The 20923-nt window shown below is 33.7% G+C and overlaps 1 protein-coding gene across 2 annotated transcripts in view; it reads right to left on the minus strand.

The window, feature by feature from the left end:
* Positions 1-20923, minus strand: part of LOC136035331 (integrin alpha-PS4-like) — a 207886-nt gene that overhangs the window by 73370 nt on the left and 113593 nt on the right. For both annotated transcript variants that reach the window (XM_065717060.1, XM_065717061.1), the window contains 3 exons: positions 19567-19650; positions 16372-16700; positions 15537-15642 (listed from right to left, as the gene is read on the minus strand). In XM_065717060.1, the coding sequence (XP_065573132.1) occupies positions 15537-15642; positions 16372-16700; positions 19567-19650 (519 nt within the window). The remainder of the gene's footprint in view (positions 1-15536; positions 15643-16371; positions 16701-19566; positions 19651-20923) is intronic.

A 20923-nucleotide genomic window follows, 5' to 3' on the forward strand; every position in this document is an offset into this window, starting at 1 on the left:
GTATGAAGAATTCCTTATAAACATTTGACGAAAGATTTCAGGGGACAAACCATAAATACTCTGAAATACAAATATAGCAAGTTGATAATCATGAAGTTGGCTAACATTAAAGATCATGAGTTTCCTATAACAATTAACTGTATCATTTTCACCATCGACGTAATTTCCTAGTAGTCTACTAACTGGAGGTGTAGGGAAGTCAAACCGGTAAGCCCCCCCTCTCTTCTCACGCAGGATACTGTCCTGTGGAAGTTAAACATTGTTTGCAGCATTGCAGCAGAAAAATTACAATTATGATCGCAGAAATTTCGATAAATTTTTTAACTATAAATTTAAAATTATTGTAACGTCCTTCAGTTTTCTAAAATTTATATAAATATCATACAGGACAAAATTTTATCAATAATTCAGCTTTTGTCCGTAAAAAAAAAAAACTACCCCTCAAAAATTTATATAAATATAATACAGGACAAAATGTTATCAATAATTCAGCTTTTGTCAGTAAAGAAAAAAACTACCCCTCAAAAATTTATATAAATATAATACAGGACAAAATGTTATCAATAATTCAGCTTTTGTCAGTAAAAAAAAAACTACCCCTCAAAAATTTATGTAAATATAATACAGGACAAAATGTTATCAATAATTCAGCTTTTGTCCGTAAAAAAAAACTACCCCTCAAAAATTTATATAAATATAATACATGACAAAATGTTATCAATAATTCAGCTTTTGTCAGTAAAAAAAAAAACTACCCCTCAAAAATTTATATAAATATAATACAGGACAAAATGTTATCAATAATTCAGCTTTTGTCAGTAAAAAAAAAACTACCCCTCAAAAATTTATATAAATATAATACAGGACAAAATGTTATCAATAATTCAGCTTTTGTCCGTAAAAAAAAAACTACCCCTCAAAAATGATGCCAATCAGATCGTTAAAATACCAAACTGTCCGTAGCAAAGAAACTTTATCTGCAAACACATCCCAGGAAATTTTCTATTTTCGGTAGAGTGGGGGGGGGGGGTTGAATTCAGATACGTTTTCCCGGAGCATAATTTAGGCTTTAAATTTGTTCCTGAAAATTTCATTAATCTAGCTCGAATCTCTAGAACCAATAATCTATCTTGAAACCCAGTAATATAGTCCAGCATTAACAACTTTTGAAATCTAATTTACAACGTTTGAATCCTAGCTTGAAATTTGTACCTGAAATTTTCATTAATCTCAAACACCAAAAACAAGAAGAACAATAGGGCAATCTTTTCGCAAGAAAGTGGGAAACAAATTATAATGAATATTCGACCCTATTTCCAAGGGCCGTCCTCAGCAAGACATAAATATATAAGAAGAAAAAACTTACAACAGGATAAAATCAATATACCTAAAAGGAAAAAAAATTCAAAACCATCATCCTTACCCTAGCAAAGTTCAACCAGAACGGATACAAAAATAGTGATGAAACTAGGGAATTCATTGAAATGAAAGAGAATGATCTAAAACCAGGTTTTTAATGCCAACCTTGCTTTTTTGGCTGCTGATTTCATAGGTCTATTCGTAACAAGTATCTATTGGTTTTTTATAATATTTTGCAAGTTCGTTTTTAATTAAAGTTGTGTATAACGCATTCAGTGAATATTCTCCCAAGTCCCTATTTAAGTAAATATTATTATTAATCTTAAGTCTGATTTCAATTGCTTCTCGAACTACTTGCTTTAAGCCTAGGTCATTGCTCATAAGGGCGGATTCTTCCAAAAGCATTCTGTGGCTAGGATTTTCGAAAACATGGCTGCTTAAAGCAGAATCAAAAGAAAGAGAAGCAATATTAGGAAATTTAGAGCTTTTATGATATCATCTTTATGCTATTTTAGGCGTTTCTCTAAATTCTGGCGAGTTCATAGAGTTTGTCACAATCGCATGGTATTTGATAGACACCTCTTCGGCGAGTAACTGGAGTTTTATCTTTACCAGAATTTAGGAAATTTACGATTTTCAAATTATTCGTAAATACAACATACAGATTATTTTGTGTGGATACTTTTTTAAGATTCCTAGTGATTTTTTGGGTATATGGGAGGTAAACTATGTCTGAGGGCTTATCGGGATTCTCACATGGTAAATTATCGTTGATTTTACGGGAGTGTGTTTTCAGTCTACGGTGAATTATATTATTAATAAATAAAAGAGGATACCCATTTCCAAGAAGTATGTCCCTGATAAAGTCTAGTTCTGCTGTGATCTGGGAATCAGAATAAATGTTTAGGGCACGATCGACGATAGAGATTACAACAGATATTTTAACTTGCGGGGGGTGGTTTGATTTAAAATGTAAATATCTATTGTTTTGTGTTAGTTTTCTGTAAATAGTAAAATTGAGCTTATCTAAGCTAAGAATAATTAGTACATCTAGGAATAAAATTTTATTTGCAGTTTCTAAGCTAAACCGTAAATTCCTATCATATGTATTAAGGTAATCTAAAAAAAACCCTAAGTTCATTTTCCCCATAGTTCCAAAGTGAAATCACGTTATCCATGTATCGTCCCCAAAAGATATGTTTCAAGAAATACGAATTTAATGCCCAATTTTGGCATTAAATTCGGCCCTTCGGCTTCCCCCAATCGGGCCTGATGTTCTACATCAGGGCTTCTTAAACTTTTGTAATTCCCAACTCCATTTATGATTGCGAGTTTCTTAACGACCCCAACAAATATAAAAGAAAAATAGATTAATATTTTTGATGATATATTTATTAGGTAACAATATACATGTGCATATGAAAATAAATAAATTTAGAATTCGTTTTGACACATATAAAAATCTAAAATTGAAATTTGAAAAAAAAATGTTATAGAAATGTTTTTATTAGTTTCAAAAACAAAAGTGGATTCTGACCGTCTTAATTCTCTCGAATATATCCATGTAGTTGCGTGGTAAATATTAAATTAAAGTTTACGTTAAAAATTTAATGATACGGATGTGCCTGTTTTTTATTGCATAACAAATCAAATCTTGGTGTAATGTTTGAAACTGCTGGACGTAAGACCTCTTCAACAATTTTTATCGCTGAACGATATTGGGATTTAATGTGTGTTAAAGCTGAGAAAGTAACTTTACATAGATATATGTTGTTGAATGGCAGAAGTACATTTAACACCATATCGGCGATTGTGGGAAATTCAGTGTTAGTTCCGATCCAGAATTCAGTCAAGGGCTTTTTTTGGAATTGTAGTTTTAAGTTTGAGTCACACGAAAGCTCAGCAAATTCCTCTTGAGCTTTAAGTGGCAGATGATCAAACTCACTTAAACCAATCCAAAACGGCTTTTGAATCCAAACTAATTTTTGTAAATCAATGTTTAATATAAAATATGTCCGGAACTGTATTTCTAGTGTTTTTAAGTGATCTACAATAGTTTTTGCAATACAAATTTTACGATGAATTTTCTCAATTACAAAATTGTCGACACTGGAAAACATTTCGAACGAATTTTTTTCGACCCTACTTTTCCAAATGCTAATCTTTTTAATAAAACTTTCAATTTTATCGTTTGAAGTAAATATATCGCAAATTTTTCTTTGAAGAGACAAGTTAAGATCGTTTAACTTCGCAAAAATATCTGACAAATAACACAGCTTGGATAGCCACAAGTCATTTTGAAAAAAAGCAGCAAATTCACATTTTCGTTCAGTTAAAAATATTTCGATCTCGTCCTTTAATAACAATAATCTTTTTAAACTTTGACCTCTTGACAACCATCTTACTTCTGCATGTAATAACAAAGTTGTGTAGTTGGAATCCGTATCCTTACAGAGATTTGAAAATAAGCGAATGTTAAGGGCATGGCTCTTAATAAAATTAAATATAAAAAAACAAGTTTTTTTAACTGAAAGTAAGGAGCGACATTAAAACTTAAAACGAACAGAAATTACTTCCTATATGAAAGGGGCTGCTTCCTCATCAACGACTCGCTCTTTACGCTAAAGTTTGACTCTTTCTCTCAACTCTTCTTTTAAAACCAGTAAAAAACTTTAGTGTAAAGAGCGGGGCGTTGATGAGGAAGCAGCCCCTTTCATATACGAAGTAATTTCTGTTCTTTTTAAGTTTTAATGTCGCTCCTTAATTTCCGTTAAAAAAAATTTTTATTTAATTTCTGAACGTTTTTGAATCAATGCATGTTTTTACTTTGGCTCTCTGCAGAAGAATAATTAAAACGAAATTTGCATATTTATTTATTTTGGCTAAATGGCTTTCTCATAGTTTTGATCGAATGATTTTGAGGAAAAAAAGAGCGGGGGAGGAAGCCTAGTTGCCCTCCGATTGTTAGGTTACTTAAAAAGGCAACTAGAACTTCCAATTTTTTATGAATGTTTTATTAGTAAAAGTAACTTATAAATTAGCTTTCGTAACGAACTTTTGTATTCTCATGTTTTTATTAAATATATGAGGGGGTTCACCCCCTCGTCAGTACCTCGCTCTTTACACTAAAGCTTAAATTTTGTCCCAATTCATTAAGAATGACCCCTGAATCACAAAAGCCGTAGAATAAATAGTTAAAATTACTAAAAATACTTTACCGTAAAGAGCGAGGTATTCATAGGAGGTGAGCTCCTCATAGGCGTAATAATTTCTGTTCTTTTTAATTTTTAATACCACTCTTTACTTCCAGTTGAAAAAACTTTTTTATATTTATTTTTTCATTGTATTTTTTTAATATTGCTAGAAAATCCTGCGCTCCCTTCATGGAAATTTTCTTCCCCCATGACAAATTCCTCGATTGAAAATTCCCCCAACATATCCCCCTATTCTCAGCCCCTCCCCCAACCAAAAAATCCCCCTGAAAACGTCTGTAAACTTCCCAATAACCATTACTATATGTAAGCACTGGTCAAAGCTTGTAACTTGTAGTTCCTCCCACGGGGACTGTGGGGGAGTAAGTCGTCCCCAAAGACATAGTTATAAGGTTTTTCGACTACGCTTAATAAAAAGGCTATATCAGAATTTTGATCCGTTGACTTTGGGAGAATAATTAGCGAGGGAGGGGGCCTAGGTGCCCTCCAATTTTTTTGGGTCACTTAAAATGGGCACTAGAACTTTTCCGATAGAATGAGCCCTCTCGCAACATTCTAGGACCACTGGGTCGATACGATCACCCCTGGGAAAAAAAAACAACAAAAAACAAACAAACAAATAAACACGCATCCGTTTTGTTTGCCTTCTGACAAAAAAAAAAACAAAATTCCACATTTTTGTAGATAGGAGCTTGAAACTTCCACGATAGGGTTCTCTGATACGATGAATCTGATGGTATGACTTTCGTTAATATTCCATGACGTTTAAGGGGTGTTCCCCCCTATTTTCTAAAATAAGGCAAATTTTCTCAGGCTCGTAACTTTTGATGGGTAAGACTAAATTTGATGAAACTTGTATATTTAAACTCAGCAATAAAATGCGATTCTTTTGACTTAGCTATTGATATCAAAATTTCATTTTTTAGAGTTTTGGTTACTTTTGAGCCGGGTCGTTCGTTACTACAGTTCGTTACCACGAACTGTTTGATTTATGACCTTAACACCATCCTGAAGCACACCGTTCAATTCTGGTGCTATCAATCAATTAAGAAGCGCCCAAAGGATTTTTACATGCCGGGACTGTAAGGTCCCGTCGGTCGCGAAAGGGTTAAACTGACTAATTCGGAATAACATGCACTTCGTTCGCAATCATACAATGGCTAAATGAAAATAACACGGAATGTTTATATAGTTTCTTCGAAATAACACTTAGAAATTTTGTTGATAATGTTTGTCAGGATTATTTCGGTTTTAAGAGATTGACAAAAATATATCTACATTTTTTTTAAATTTCTATAACATCTTCTGATTCATAGTAAATTTATACAAGATATTATAATGATCGGAATAGAAATGCTAGTATAAACAGTCTTTCCAAACCAGAAGATTTTATGATATATTTACCTACGATGATTGTTATTTTTCTTTATAACAATAATTTTACAAGTTAAAAAACAGTTTTTGTTAAATTGTATTTTTATCATTCGCGACCCCATAATTTTGCTACGCGACCCCAAATGGGGTCGCGACCCATAGTTTAAGAAGCCCTGCTCTACATAAATATTCGCCAGTAACCCGGAGAGAGGCGCACCCATGGGTAAGCCATTTATTTGCTGGTCGAAAGAATTACGGAATTGGAAGTACATTGAATACTTGTTACAAAGTTTAACGCAAGGACGTCGCAATCTAATCATGTTGTTGAAAATTTTATTAAGTGATATTTTTCGTTTATTTTATTTTTTAATAATTGCTCAGATACTGCTACATCAATATTTGTATGCATAGACACAATGTCAAAAATACTGATAATTGTATTTTCTGAGATATTTACGTTTTTCAAATAAATCTACCGAATTACATATTTAAGATTTTTAAGAAAAAAGGTTTGCAGGCTGTACATAACCATATTCCAATATTGGGGGGGGGGGGGGGCTTTCGTACAATCTACGACGGGCCTTAAAGGGATGCCTTACTTATGTAATTTGGGTATACCATAAAACTTTGAACAAAAATTGTCCCGGGGGAAATTTTATTATATAATTTTGGAGTAATTTTACCATTTTGTTTTAGATCTTTTAATTCATTTATAATTTTGTTAGCAAACTGATCAGTATGATCGTGGGTTATAGTTGTATATGTAGTTTCGACATTTAGATGTGCATAAATTTTTTTGTCGCAATCTGTCGTATCCATGACGACCGAATAATTGCTTTGATCTGCTTTTTATAATAATGGACGTGTCTTTGCGGAAATTATATAAAATTCTTTGGTCACTCAAATTATCTGGTTTTATATTGGCGGAAGAATTAGCTTTTTTTTATTATTGTAAAGGTTATCAATAAGACCAGCCCTAACTTCGTCTGGGTTGGAAATAGAAGCATAAAATTTGTGTAAAGAAGACTCTAGAGAGGAAATCAAATCCACCACAGGAACATGTTTTGGAAGAAAAGATAATTTTCGACCCTTTCGAGAGTTTGAATTTCCAGTGGTTCAAGCGTTCTGTCAAGGACAGATTAAAAAAAGGCGGCCCAGGAGTGAATTTTGAAGCATAAATAGGGTTATTCAATGAAGATTTATATCGTAGGTTTTCCGATTTTTTAATAAGTCGTTCCCTTGATAAGCGGAAATCATGACTAAACAAATTTCTTTCCAATCTAGCAACTTGGTTAAAATCAGCAGAAGACAAAGTTCCAAAATAAGAACTTTTCTAGAGATTTCCTTTCAAAGAAAATAAAGTATATTTTTTGTTTCTTGTCTTTAAGAACGTGTATTAATGTTTTTAATTGTAATGTATGTATTAATTTTAATGTATAATAAATACCCGAATACTTTTCGGGTATTTAAGTGTAATCTGAATCTTAAAGACGTGGGAATAAGATTTTCAGATTAGTAAGATTCCAAGAATATTCTTTGGTTAATAATATTAGCGTTTTTTTTTGCCTAAACTAATAAAATAAAAGACATCATTGGTCAACTGCTCCCTATAAGCGAGAGGTAAAAAGCGACGAAGACTACACTGCCTTTCCATCACAAACACCAAAAACAAGAAGGACAATAGGGAATTCTTTTCGCAAGACAGGGGACAAAAATTAGAATGAATATTTCGATCAAACTTAACATTCTCAATTAAAATGAATTGAAATCAGACTTGCGATTAATAATAATATTTCCTTAAATAGGGACTTGGGAGAATATTCACTTAATGCTCTATACACAAATTTAATTAAAAACGATCTTACAAAATATTATAAAAAATCAATAGAAATTGACACAGAACTTGTTGCAAATAGACCTACAAGATCAGCAGCAAAAAAGCAAAATTAGCATTAAAAACATGTTTTTAAATCATTCTCTTTCATTTCAATGAATTGCCTAGTTTCATCACTTTTTTTTTCAGTCCTGGCTGAAATACGCTGAGGTAAGGATGCTGGGACCGTTTTGAATTTTTGTTTTCATTTTAGGTGTATTGATTTTATCCTGTTGTAAGTTTTTTCTTATATATTTATGTCTTCCTAAAGGACGGCCCTTGGACATAGGGCCGAATATTCATTCTAATTTGTTTCCCACTGTTTTGCGAAGGATTCCCTATTGTTCTTCTTGTTTTTGGTGTTTGTGATGGAAAGACAGTGTGGTCTTCGTTGCTATTTTCATTAATCTAGCTCGAATCACAAGAGCCTAGAGCCTATAATCTAGATCGAAACCCAGTAATATAGGCTTTCCTTAACAACTTTTGAAATCTAACTTATGACGTTTAAATACCAGCTTGGAATTCAAAATAACAGATCATGAAAACAAAGTATATCCACCCTAAATGACATAGTTGACATCTGATAGCCATTTTGTACCCTTAAGTGGTTATCTCATTGAGAGCCAAAGAGAAGTTTTAAATTTTCATAATGCAACAAACCGGATTCTATTATAAAATTTGTTTCAGGGTTGCCAACTGGACACGTTTTATGTAAAAAGACACATACCCATGGGCCAGGACACAATGACCTAAAAGAGCAAAAAAGTGACATATTTTAGAAATTTTGGGACAAAAAAGACCAAATTTTCTAAGTACGAAACACTTACATAAAACGAAACATTTGCCAGCTGGATATATATTTTAGTAGAAAAATGTCAAACTTTGGTTTTCACCAAAGTGGTTCTTTATCTAAGTATTTTTTTTTGAACAGCCAGGTGATTACAGAGATGTGTGTAAGTAAAGGATTTTCGCCAGAGTAAAGAATTCACATGTTTATCTGAGTTTCGTGCTTCCAAGCTAAGTCATTTTGCACAAATATTTTATATGTCTTTTTTTTTCATTATATTTGATGTCAACTAGTCTCTTTGAAAATGTTTACAAAGAGTCCTTTGGTCAAAAATAAAACCGGTAAAAAAGAATAATCTCTAGTTTTTGATATTTCAAGATGAATATATTTTAGCTAAAAATGACGCATTTTGGGATTGTGAGGGGACATATTGACGGAGCAAAACGTTGGCAACCCTGCTTTGTCTAAATAGGATATACAGATGGATGTAATTTTACAAAAGTAAATTCCAATTAAAAACGGAACGTTTTTTTCTGAGGAAACTGAAGAGCAACGTTGAAACTTCAGACGAACAAAAACTATTGCCTCACAGCTATCAAATATATATATATATATATATATATATATATATATATATATATATATATATATATATATATATATATATATATATATATATATATATATATATATATATATATATATATATATATATACGAGAGTGCAAATAAAGCAACTGATGATATTTCCCTGTGTTTAAATGACTATACAAAGTGGCGCTTTACGGGAATTCAATAATAAAAAAAGTTTTTTTTACTGAAAGTATGGAGCGACATTAAAACTTAAAACAAACATAAATTATTCTGTATATGAAAGGGGCTGTCCCCTCTGCAAAGCCCCACTCTTTACGCTTAAAAATTCTTAATTATTTTAAAAAGTAGAGTTATGAGAAAAAGTCAAACTTTAGCGTAAAGAGCGGGGCCATGAGGAGCGATAGCCCCTTTCATATACGGAGTAATTTCTGTTTTTTTTAAGTTTTAATCTCGCTCCTTACTTTTAGTTAAAAAAGCTTGCTTTTTATTTAATTTCTGAATGTTTTGGATTAATGCAGTTTTGATTTTGGCTCACCGTATATGAATAATTAAAACGAAATTCATGTAAAAATTTCATTTTTTGGCTAAATTGCTTTTTCAAAGTTTTGATTGAACGATTTTGAGAAAAAAGGGGCGGGAGAGGGTGCTTGGTCGCCCTTAAAAATTTTGGTTACTTAAAAAGGCCACTAGAACTTTAAATTTTATTTACGAAAGTTTTTATTAGTAATAAATACATATAACTTACGAATTAACTTATGTAACGAACTTATATACTCGTATATTTTTATTACATAAATGAGGGGTTTTGCCCCCCCCCCTTGTCAATATCTCGCTCTTTACACTAAAGTTTAAATCTTGTTCCAATTCTTTAAGAATGATCCCTGAATCACAAAGGTCGTTTAATTAGAATAAATAGCTCTTTCGAAATTACTAAAAATACTTTAGCGTAAAGAGCTATGTATTGAGGAGGGAACAAACGCCCTAATATACATAATAATCTCTATTCGTTTTAAGTTTTAATGTTGCTCCTTATTTTCAGTTGAAAAAACTTGGTTTTTTATTTAATTACTCATTGTATTTTAAAAAATGTTGTAAAATCAAGCCCCCCTTCATGGAAATGCACTTCACCCTCGATAACTTCCTCCATGGTAAGATCCACCTACGTAGCCTAATCCCCCTCACACATCCCCCCACCCACCACCAGACAAAAATACCCCTGAAAACGTCTGTATACTTCCCAATAGCCAATACTATATGTAAAACAATATGCAAAGTTTATAACTTACCGCCCTTCCCTTAGGGACTGTAGGGCATTAAATAGCCCTCAAAGAAATCATTATTTGATTTTTTTACTACGCTGAACTAAATAGTTACCTCTGAATTCTAATCTGGTGAATTTGGGAAAAAATGAGCGTGGGAGAGGGCCTAGTTGCCCTCCATTTTTTTGACAACTTAAAAATGGCAGTAGAACCTTTGATTCCCTTTAGAATGGGCCCTCTTGCGACATTCTAGGACTCCTGGGTCGACACAATCGTCCCTGGGAAACAAAAAGCAACAACAAATAAATGCGTAGCCATGATCTTTCTACTGGTAAAAAATAGTAGGGTTCTCTGATAAGCTGAATCTGATGGTGTGATTTTCATTAAGATTCTATGACTTTTAGGGGCTGTTTCCCCTTTTTTTTAAAACAAGCGAAATTTTCTCAGATCTGTAACTTTCAATGGGTAAGATTAAACTTGATGAAACGTATATATTTGAAATCTGCATAAAAATGCAATTCTTTTGATGAATTTATTGGTATCAAAATTCCATTTTTAGAGTTTCAGTTACTATTAAGCCGGGTCACTCTTTACTACAATTCGTTATGACGAGCTGTTTGACACAAAAGCTAAGTATGAAAAACAAGAATATTGATTTAGGAGTCAAAAGTGAGTACGTACCCTGACAACAGCAAATCAATCCATCAGGTTTTTCAAACAGTTCGTGGTAACGAACTGTAGTAAGGAGCGACACGGCTCAATAGTAAACGAAACTCTAAATAACGGAATTTTGATGCTAAAATATACATCAAAAGAATCGGATTTCCATGCTGATTTTAAATATATAAGTTTCATCAAATTTGGTCTTTGTCATCAAGAGTTACGAGCCTGAGAAAATTTGTCTTATTTTAGAAAATAGGAAAAAACACCCCCTAAAAGTCACAGAATCTTAACGAAAATCAAACCATCGCATTCGGCGTATCAGAGAACTCTATAGCAAAATTTTCAAGATCCTATCTACAAAAATGTGGAATTTCGTATTTTTTGCCAGAAGACAAACCACGGGTGCGTGTTTATTTGTTTGTTTTTTTTTGTTTTTTTTTCCCAGGGGTCATCGTATCAACCAAGTGGTCCTAGAATGTCGCAAGAGGGCTCATTCTCACGGAAATGAAAAGTTCTAGTGCCCATTTTAAGCGACCAAAAAAATTGGAGGGCACCTAGGCCCCCTCCCACGCTCATTTATTCTCCAAAGTCAGCAGATCAAATTTTGAGATAGCCATTTTGTTCCACATAGTCAAAAACTATAATAACTATGTCTTTGGGAATGACTTACTCCCCCACAGTCCCTGGGGGAGGGGCTACAAGTTACAAACTTCGACCAGTGTTTACATATAATAATGGTTATTGGGAAGTGTACAGTCGTTTTCAGGGGATTTCTTTTTGGTTTTGGGGGTGGGGTTGAGGGGAGGGGGCTATGTGTGAGCAGCTTTCCTTGGAGAAATATGTCATGGGGGAAGAAAAATTCAATGAAAAGGGCGCAGGATTTTCTAAAATTACTATAAAAAAAAAACAATGAAAGAATAAACATGGAAAAGTTTTTTCAGTTGAAAGTAAGGAGTAGCATTGAAACTTAAAACGAACAGAGATTATTACGCATATGAGGGGTTCTAAAAATACTTTAGCGTAAAGAGCGAGGTATATAGGAGGAGATAAATACCTCGCTCTTTATGCTATAGTATTTTTAGTAATTTCAACTATTTATTCTTCGGGTCTTTCTGATTCAGGGGTCATTCTTAAAGAATCGGCACAAAACTTACGATTTAGTGTAAAGAGCGAGGTATTAACGAGGGTACAAACCCCCTCATATACATAATAAAAATTTAAGAATATAAAAGTTTGTTACGTAAGTTAATTCTTAAGTTATGTATAGTTTTTACTAATAAAAAAATTCGTTAAAAATTAAAATGTATAGTTGCCTTTTTGTGTAACCGAAAAATTGCATGGCAACTAGGCCTCCTTCCCCATCCCTTATTTCTAAAAATCGTCTGATAAGAACTAAAAGAAAGCCATTTAGCCAAAAAAGGAATTAAAATGTAAATTTCATTTTAATAATTTATGTGTGGAGAGCCAAAATCAAACATGCATTAATTCAAAAACGTTCAGATATTACATAAAAAAAAACTAGTTTTTCTAACTGAAAGTAAGGAGCGACATTAAAACTTAAAACGAACAGAAATTACACCGAATATGAAATGGCTTGTCCCCTCCGCAATCCTTCGCTCTTTACGCTAAAGTTTGACTCTTTACCACAATTCTGCTTTTTAAAACAATTAAAAGCTTTAGCATAAAGAGCGAGGGATTGCGGAGGGGACAACCCATTTCATATACGGAGTAATTTCTGTTCGTTAAACACGCATCACGGATGCGTGTTTATTTGTTTGTTTTTTTGTTTTTTTTTCCCAGGGGTGATCGTATCGACCCAGTTGTCTTAGAATGTTGCGAGAGGGCTCATTCTAATGGAAATGAAAAGTTCTAGTGCCCTTTTTAAGTGACCAAAAAAATTGGAGGGCACCTAGGCCCCCTCCCACGCTAATTATTTTCCCAAAGTCAACGGATCAAAATTCTGAGATAGCCATTTTATTCAGCGTAGTCAAAAAATCTTATAACTATGTCTTTGGGGACGACTTACTCCCCCACAGTCCCCGTGGGAGGGGTTACAAGTTCAAAACTTAGACCAGTGCTTACATATAGTAATGGTTATTGGGAAGTGTACAGGCGTTTTCAGTAGGATTTTTTGGTTGGAGGCAGGGGTTGAGAAGAGGGGGATATGCTGGGGGAACTTTCCATCGAGGAATTTGTCATGGGGGAAGAAAATTTCCATTAAGGGAGCGCAGGAGCTACTAGCATTACTTAAAAACAAACAATGAAAAAATAAATATGAAAAAGTTTTTTTTCAGCTGGAAGTAAGCAGCAGCATTAAAACTTAAAACGAACAGAAATTATTACCCATATGAGGGGCTCACCTCCTCCTAATACCTCGCTCTTTACGCTAAAGTATTTTTAGCAATTTCAACTATTTATTCTGCGGCTTTTGTGATTCAGGGGCCATTCTTAATGAATTGGGACAAAATTTAAGCTTTAGTGTAAAGAGCGAGGTAATGACGAGGGGGCAAACCCCCTCATATATGTAATAAAAACATGAAAATACAAAAGTTCTTTACGGAAGCTAATTTATAAATTACGTATATCTTTTACTTATAAAAAGATTCGTAAAAAATTAAAAGTTCTAGTTTCCTTCTTAATTAACCGAAAATCGGAGGGCAACTAGGCTTCCTCCCCCGCTCTTTTTTCTCAAAATCATTCGATCAAGATTATGAGAAAGCCATTTAGCCAAAAAAAAAAAATATACAAATTTCGTTTTAATTATTCCTCTGAGGAGAGCCAAAATTAAAACATGCATTGATTCAAAAACGCTCAGAAATTAAATAAAAAAAACAAGTTTTTTAAATGAAAGTAAGGAGCGACATTAAAACTTAAAACGAACAGAAATTACTTCGTATATGAAAGGGACTGTTTCTTCTCAACACCCCGCTCTTTACGCTAAAGTTTTTACTGTTTTAAAATGTAGAGTTAAGAGAAAGAGTCAAACTTTAGCGTAAAGAGCGGGGCGTTGAGAGGGAAAAGCCCCTTTGATATACGGAGTAATTTCTGTTCGTTTTAAGTTTTAATGTCGCTCCTTACTTTCATTTAAAAAACTTCTTTTTTTATTTAATTCTCTCTATAAGACGGATAATTTCATGTTATGAGTTTTTTACTGTTTTAAAAAGAAGAATTGAGAGACAGAGTCAAACTTTAGCGTAAAGAGCGGGGCGATGATGAGGAAGCAGCCTCTTTCATATACGAAGTAATTTCTGTTAGTTTTAAGTTTTAATGTCGCTCCTTACTTTCAGTTAAAAAAAACTTGTATTTTTTTATTTAATCAGAATGAAAATGAACCTTTTTTAGTCTCAAAAATGGCGTGACCAAAATCATGGTCAATCTATGACTAGTTCCTTTTATAATAACTTCTTGATCTTTGTTGCATCAACTGCTATAATTTGGCTTCAATTTTTATCTGTTATGAAACATGCAAGGTTTCAGCATACAAAACCTTGTATTTATAGTTTCTTAATTTCGAATATTCGAACAGTAAAAAAGCAAAACTTTTGTTTTGATTGGTTTTGGCAACAAGTGTCTTAAGTCCTTACATTCAATATTTAAATAGAAAATTGAACTTCTAATCGATCTATGACATTTAAAATCAAACCAAGACGACTTTTTCATGTTAGGACTTGCTGAGAAGAGCTCAGCTTATCCGAAAGGCTCAACAAGGACACAAAGGGAGAATCATACTCCCTCTCCCTGAGTTGCATGCTCTACGAAAGGAATCGTTTTCATTGGTTGCAATGGTGTGTTAAAGTATCAGCAGCTAATTCAGAACTCGTAAATAAACTACAATAGCTTTTTTTTGTATTTTCTACTCATACAGGGCTTGCAGAATATTAACTTGAGGCATACTACAAAAATTTACAAAATAGAATGTGAGGTATTTTAAATCAATATTGTAATATGTTTAAGTCTCATATAATTTTTACTTAGTGAATGTATTACAAAATAAAAAAGGACATTTATTAAGGAAAAACCGTCTTATGCTTAAACAAACTAAATCTTATTAGGTAAGTCAGATAGAAACTTGGCAGAGAATCAGTACTATTCATACCACGGCTACTATCACCAACAAGAACCTATGCCACAGGAGACTAGCGTAGTTAAGTACATTCTTCCTCCATCCCAATCTGTTCAAAGAATCCATTTTCACTCCCTCCCATGAAGACCACATTTCCAGTATTTTTTTTCAAATTACCTCTTCATCCCACCCCCATTCGGGGACGACGCACTTTTTTCGGCTGGTCGAAGAGTACAACTCCTTCGTCCTTTCTTCGTAAAACGCGGCCTAAGTGTTAACCTTTCTTGTTTTATAAACCTAAAGAGTTGGATCAACGTAGCCTACCCCTGATACCAGACAAAAATCATTCTTACCGTTATAACCGTCATTATTGATATCTCCTAAGTTAGACATGCTCATTCCAAAAAGTCCTTTGGAAATACCGGTATAGAGTCCTCTATTGACGCTCTCCATTGAACCCTAAATAAAAATGAATCTAAATTCTTAATTTTGTTATTAAACTTGTTATAACAAGCGTTTACACCAAATAATATATAAAAGCATTGCAATGAGGGAGCGAGTAATGAGTCACAAGGCATTTAATAAGAATAGTTGTAACTAATGGTGGTAATAGAGAGCCATAGCCCGTTCGCCTGCTGAAACCAGTTGAACTAAGATTAATAACAATACGAAGACATAACTATGTATATTTTAAACTATTTGCTTTTCGTTATAGCTTTACTTTTTCAAGAAACAAGAGATGGATTTTTTTTCTATTTTTGGCTGTATTCCTTCTTGGGAGGTGGATAATGACGTAAATAACGTAATTCTGGAGGGAAGAAGGATTTATGCTGCTTATTTTACCCTAAGTAGCTTCAGCATGCTTTTTAAAAAGTAAATAAATAACAGGAAAAGATTTGTGAAGGATTTAGAAACTTCATCAATGTTTTAGAAATCAGTTGTAGCAAGAGGCCGCATGAACAGGGAAAAAGGGAATAAAACACTTTTTAAAATAAAGAAACAACGACGAAAACCATTTTAATTTCCGAAATTTCTCCATATTGCCATGAAAGAAGATATGCTTGTTTTTCTTATTTTTGATTGTAGTACAAATTGAAAGGAAATTAATGATTATTTAGCCATTTAGCAACAAAATAGTTCACCGATTCAAATTCTCCACGTTATTATAAAGTGATTGAGACCACTTACTAATCGATAACTGTAGACATAAACTTTTCCCTCATCGTATGAGCTTCCACGAGATGCAATGCTATAAAGAGGGGCTCCAACAAGCAGTTCATCCAATCCATCATTGTCTAGATCCACAGCTAAAAGCGTTGCTCCATAATAGTGACCAACACGTTCTCCTTTGAGTGAGAAGACTGGAGATATTTCTTTGTAGTATTTTCGTGGTATAGGTCTAAAGCCACCTTCTTTGACAAATAATATTTTGCCAATTGCCTGTTCTGAACGTGGAGCTCCAACTACATAAAGAGTTTCTCCAGGTTGACGAAAATTGCCAGAAACTACTGAATAACCTTAAAGAAATTGCAAGATTAACTAAAATTCATAAGAAAATTCCCATGTGGAGAACTTGCTTGTTGCAGAATAATTACAAACTGGTCAGAACCGGAGTTGCCCTTCGCAAATCACATGAGAAGATCGATCGCCTCTTCTAGAAAGTGCAACGGTAATGGAATATGATACAATTTTTGGAAGATTATCTTTGTTCGAGGCAAGGAGATATCGTTTAATATTCGAAACGTATCAAAGAACAAACGAGAAAAAAAAACTGAAAAATTTCTTATTGCAAAACGAAGTCTGACTTTATTTTAGAAAATTCATCAATACTACAAACAAAGGTATTAGATATAAATCCGAAACAACAGAAGCTTCTTCCTCAACTCCTCTCAGTTAAATAATACTGACTGTAGGCTCCCGACAAACACTACACAAATTACTTATAAGAAAAAAACATGTTTAGTGCTTGCTTTTCAACTGCTTTGTTTTACTCAAAACTTGCCAAAAACTTGCTAAAAACTGCTTGGTTTTACTAAAAACTTGCCAAAAAACAACTCAATCTATGTTTTACCGAATGACTAGGGATGATGCTTCCGCTTGATTCAAGCCAGAGCCTTGTTTAAAACTGAATCCTGAAAGAACATCTTACAAAAAAAGGGTCCTTTAGCTAATACTTTGTCAAATTTGACTAAGGATTTACTCATGTTTGACATACTGTTTTATATAGTGTTTCCACTGAAGGCAATCCTCAATTATAGCTCTGTGTCTATAGGGGTTATTTATATCGAAGAACGGGTTCTGGGTGTGGCCATAGTACTTTGCTAACAGTTACTTAAGTGACATGTTACTTGCTGACATGTTGACAGTTACTTAAGTGACATTTTGTAAAAAAAAAAAAATGGAGAGTTTCCTTTCTAATCAATAATTTCCTTTCTAAAAAAATGGAGAGTTTCCTATCTAATCAATATAATTTGTAATTCCTTAGAGAAAATAGTTTTGAACTATCTTCGGAACCAACATGTCTTCGATTAATTTCGAGAAGGATTTCGCGTCTATCATGGAATTAATGGATGAACAATTTTGTCCGAGTGTCTTAAGAATATTTCGGTTTTCGTATAATTGGATATCGGGGTGAATAGTATTAGAGCAGTGTCAATCCCACTGTGGGACTCCAGATGGAAGCCAGGTATTAATGTGATTATGATCTCTTTTTTTAAATATCTTCCTATTTGATATATTACTGATTATTTTGGAAAGATTTGATGACTGTCGTGCGATTCACGACCAATAAATTGTGTCAGGGCGTCTAGGGAAGGATGTCTGATGCATAAGATCACAGTTATTACCACTTATGTAAGAAATTTCTGGACTTTGATTAATTTATTTAGCCACAGACCGAAACAAGTGACCAAACTTGAGAAATGTTTAATCAGGCTAGATAAAGCTTTTGACGGCAATAAGCATCAATCCTTAATATCTGGGGAGTTCCTGGGGGGCTATTGAGCTAAAACTTAGTGGGAGTGTTGGATGGAGTAATGAGAGTTAGGAGATGAGAAAGCATTAAGTCTTTTCCCTCAAGGTTTATTAGAACTACCATTACCTTTTCCCTTGCCATTGGCAGCATCACCATCGCCAAGGTTTGTTATCTTCACTGTCCTTTCTGATAACATTGCTTATCACATCAACAGTATTTTCGTCATAGGAATCATCATTGTATTGTCCAGCTTTATAGGTGTCACCTTCGTCACCTTTACTTTACTGTTAGTGCCTTAAGTATTGTTCATGTTGTCGAGGACATCTTTATTTTTATTCAAAAATCTTAAATCCTCGATCATTGGTAAAAATTCCCTCACTGTGGGTTGAGTTTTTCTGGATTGAGGTTTGCATGGATTAAATTTTGCAAGGGCTGAATTTGGCTTTGCTCGTGTTTGTTGCGGACTAAGGTAGCTCGGATTGAGATCTGAGTGGGGTAAATTTTGCAATGCTAAATGTTATACGGATGGAAGTGTGAGTATGTGTGTCGAATTTTATCTGGTTGAGTTTTGTCGGGCTAAATTCTGTATGGATTAATTTTAGCGAAAGTTTGAGATTTGCAGCGCTATATTTTGTGGGGGTAAAATTTTGCAGGTTGAGTTATATGTGAACACAAGATTATAATATATTCTATCTATGCAACATTATTCTGTATATGCAACAAATTCTATACATGCAAGCATCTCCTATTATCTTAATCCGAACTATATATTTTAAATTGAATATTTGACTCGCTCAAATTGAACAAATCAATAAAAAAAAAATGTACGAAAAAAATAAAATAAAAACGTGATCTGTGAAAGACGATCCATATTGATAAAAAGGTTTAATTTGCTGGGATTTATTATTTAGTTATGTGATTGGGTAGTGAGAATATATTCAAAAGTATTTAAAAAAGGGCCCAATCAAATTGCACTCAGAAACAAATCTTAATGTTAGATTGTAAAAGAAAAACTTTTAACTCATCAGTTGGAAGTTTTAGAAGCTTATATTTCTTGTTTCTCTAATTGATAAGTAGCTAATGTTCAATCATTTGAACTGATATTGCCCAGAATTTAGGTTCTTTTTTATTCTGAAAGCCATGAAACTATAAAAAAAAACCTTGCTTTTGGATTTTTGTCTTAAATACAAGCAACTTAATTATTTTTAATTGCAAATCAATTTCATTTTTGTCCTCAATTCAAAAGATAGGTGGTGCTCAAGCATATTTCTTCTACAAATCTGAAGATTCTACGATATTCCAAAAAATTCTCATATTTCACATATAATTTGTCGTTTTTTCTTATAATTTGTCGTAAATCCTTAATTTTGGAAAAACCTTAATAAGATTGATGGAAGAAAAGAAATTACCTAAATATGAGGTTCCACTACCTTTTCCAAGGATCTTTACCGATGGTGACTTGCCTTGTATAAAGGTCGCCTTAACCAGTCCTCCTGAAAGCAAAATTGTTCAAAAATTTAAAATAACATGCATCAAAATCTATGCATTAAAAAAAAATGTGTCACGACAATACAACGTGATACAGTACTTAATGAAAAGTATATAATAAAATACATAATAAGAATCATAGGCAGCGCAAAAGCGCTGCCTAAGTAAAGAGCAAAGTGGAAATAATTTATTGTTTATTTTAATAATGTTATTTTTTTCTGACCAAGGCACTTTATATAGAAGCTGTTGTCTTAAAAACTTCTGAAGGAGCTCATTCACTTATAAATTGAAAGTTCAAGTGCTCTTTTAAGGAGTCAAAAATGATTGGAGGGCACCCCCCTCCCATGCTCATCTTTTCCCCAAACACATCCAATCAAAATTTTGAGATAGCCATTTTGTTCAGTTCAGTTGAAAGGTCTAATAATTATGTCTTTGGGGACGTCAACACCCTAACACAACCCTAAGGGCAATGGCTATAATTTATGCTAGCTGCCTATTATTAACTTTTAGGGTTTCCATGGAAGGAAAGGTCGCATAGACTTCGGAGCGGGCTCATTCGATTGGAAATCGAAATTTCTAGTGCCCTTTTAAGACTCAAAAGCGACCGGAGGGCAAGTAGCTCCCCTTCCCCACACATTTTCCCCCCAAATGCACCCGAACAGAATTTTGAGATAGAAATTTAATTAAAAACAGTCCACAACCCTAAGTACAGGATGGCTGGCCCCCAACCCCCCATTGCACTTCCTGGCTGAAGGGCCAAGAAACGGAGATCAGCACTGCCGGTACGGACTGTAAAGTCTAATGCCGTATCCTCTACCTTTTTTTTACACATCACCCCAGAGCCTCGTGGCAAGGGTTGTAAGCTTAGAGGGGACTAATTCGATTGGAAATTGGAAGTTCTAGTTCTCTTTTTAAGAGTCAAAAGCGATTGGAGGGCAACTAGCCCTCACACGCCCTCTTTTCGTCAAATTCATCCTATCAGAGTTTTTAGATAGCTATTTTGTTCAAAATAGTATAAAGGGTCAAATAATTATGCCTCTTGGGCTTATAAGACCTCCACGGTGTTAGTGTAACTGTCTGAGCTCTGCAAATTGGGTAACCTGCCTGTGACTCTAGGCGGATGGGCCCTATTAGGCTTAGGTCACTTTTTCGCCTGTGGGACCAGCAACCTGCCGGTTCACCAGTTTTTAATTAACAACTTGTTAGTGTAAGTGTCTCAGTTCTGTATATAGCGTCGTTGCCTGTGACTCAAGGTGGGTGGGCCCTATTAGTCTTAGA

This window comes from Artemia franciscana, chromosome 14, assembly GCF_032884065.1.
Source record: "Artemia franciscana chromosome 14, ASM3288406v1, whole genome shotgun sequence".
Classification (NCBI taxonomy): Eukaryota; Metazoa; Arthropoda; class Branchiopoda; order Anostraca; family Artemiidae; genus Artemia; species Artemia franciscana.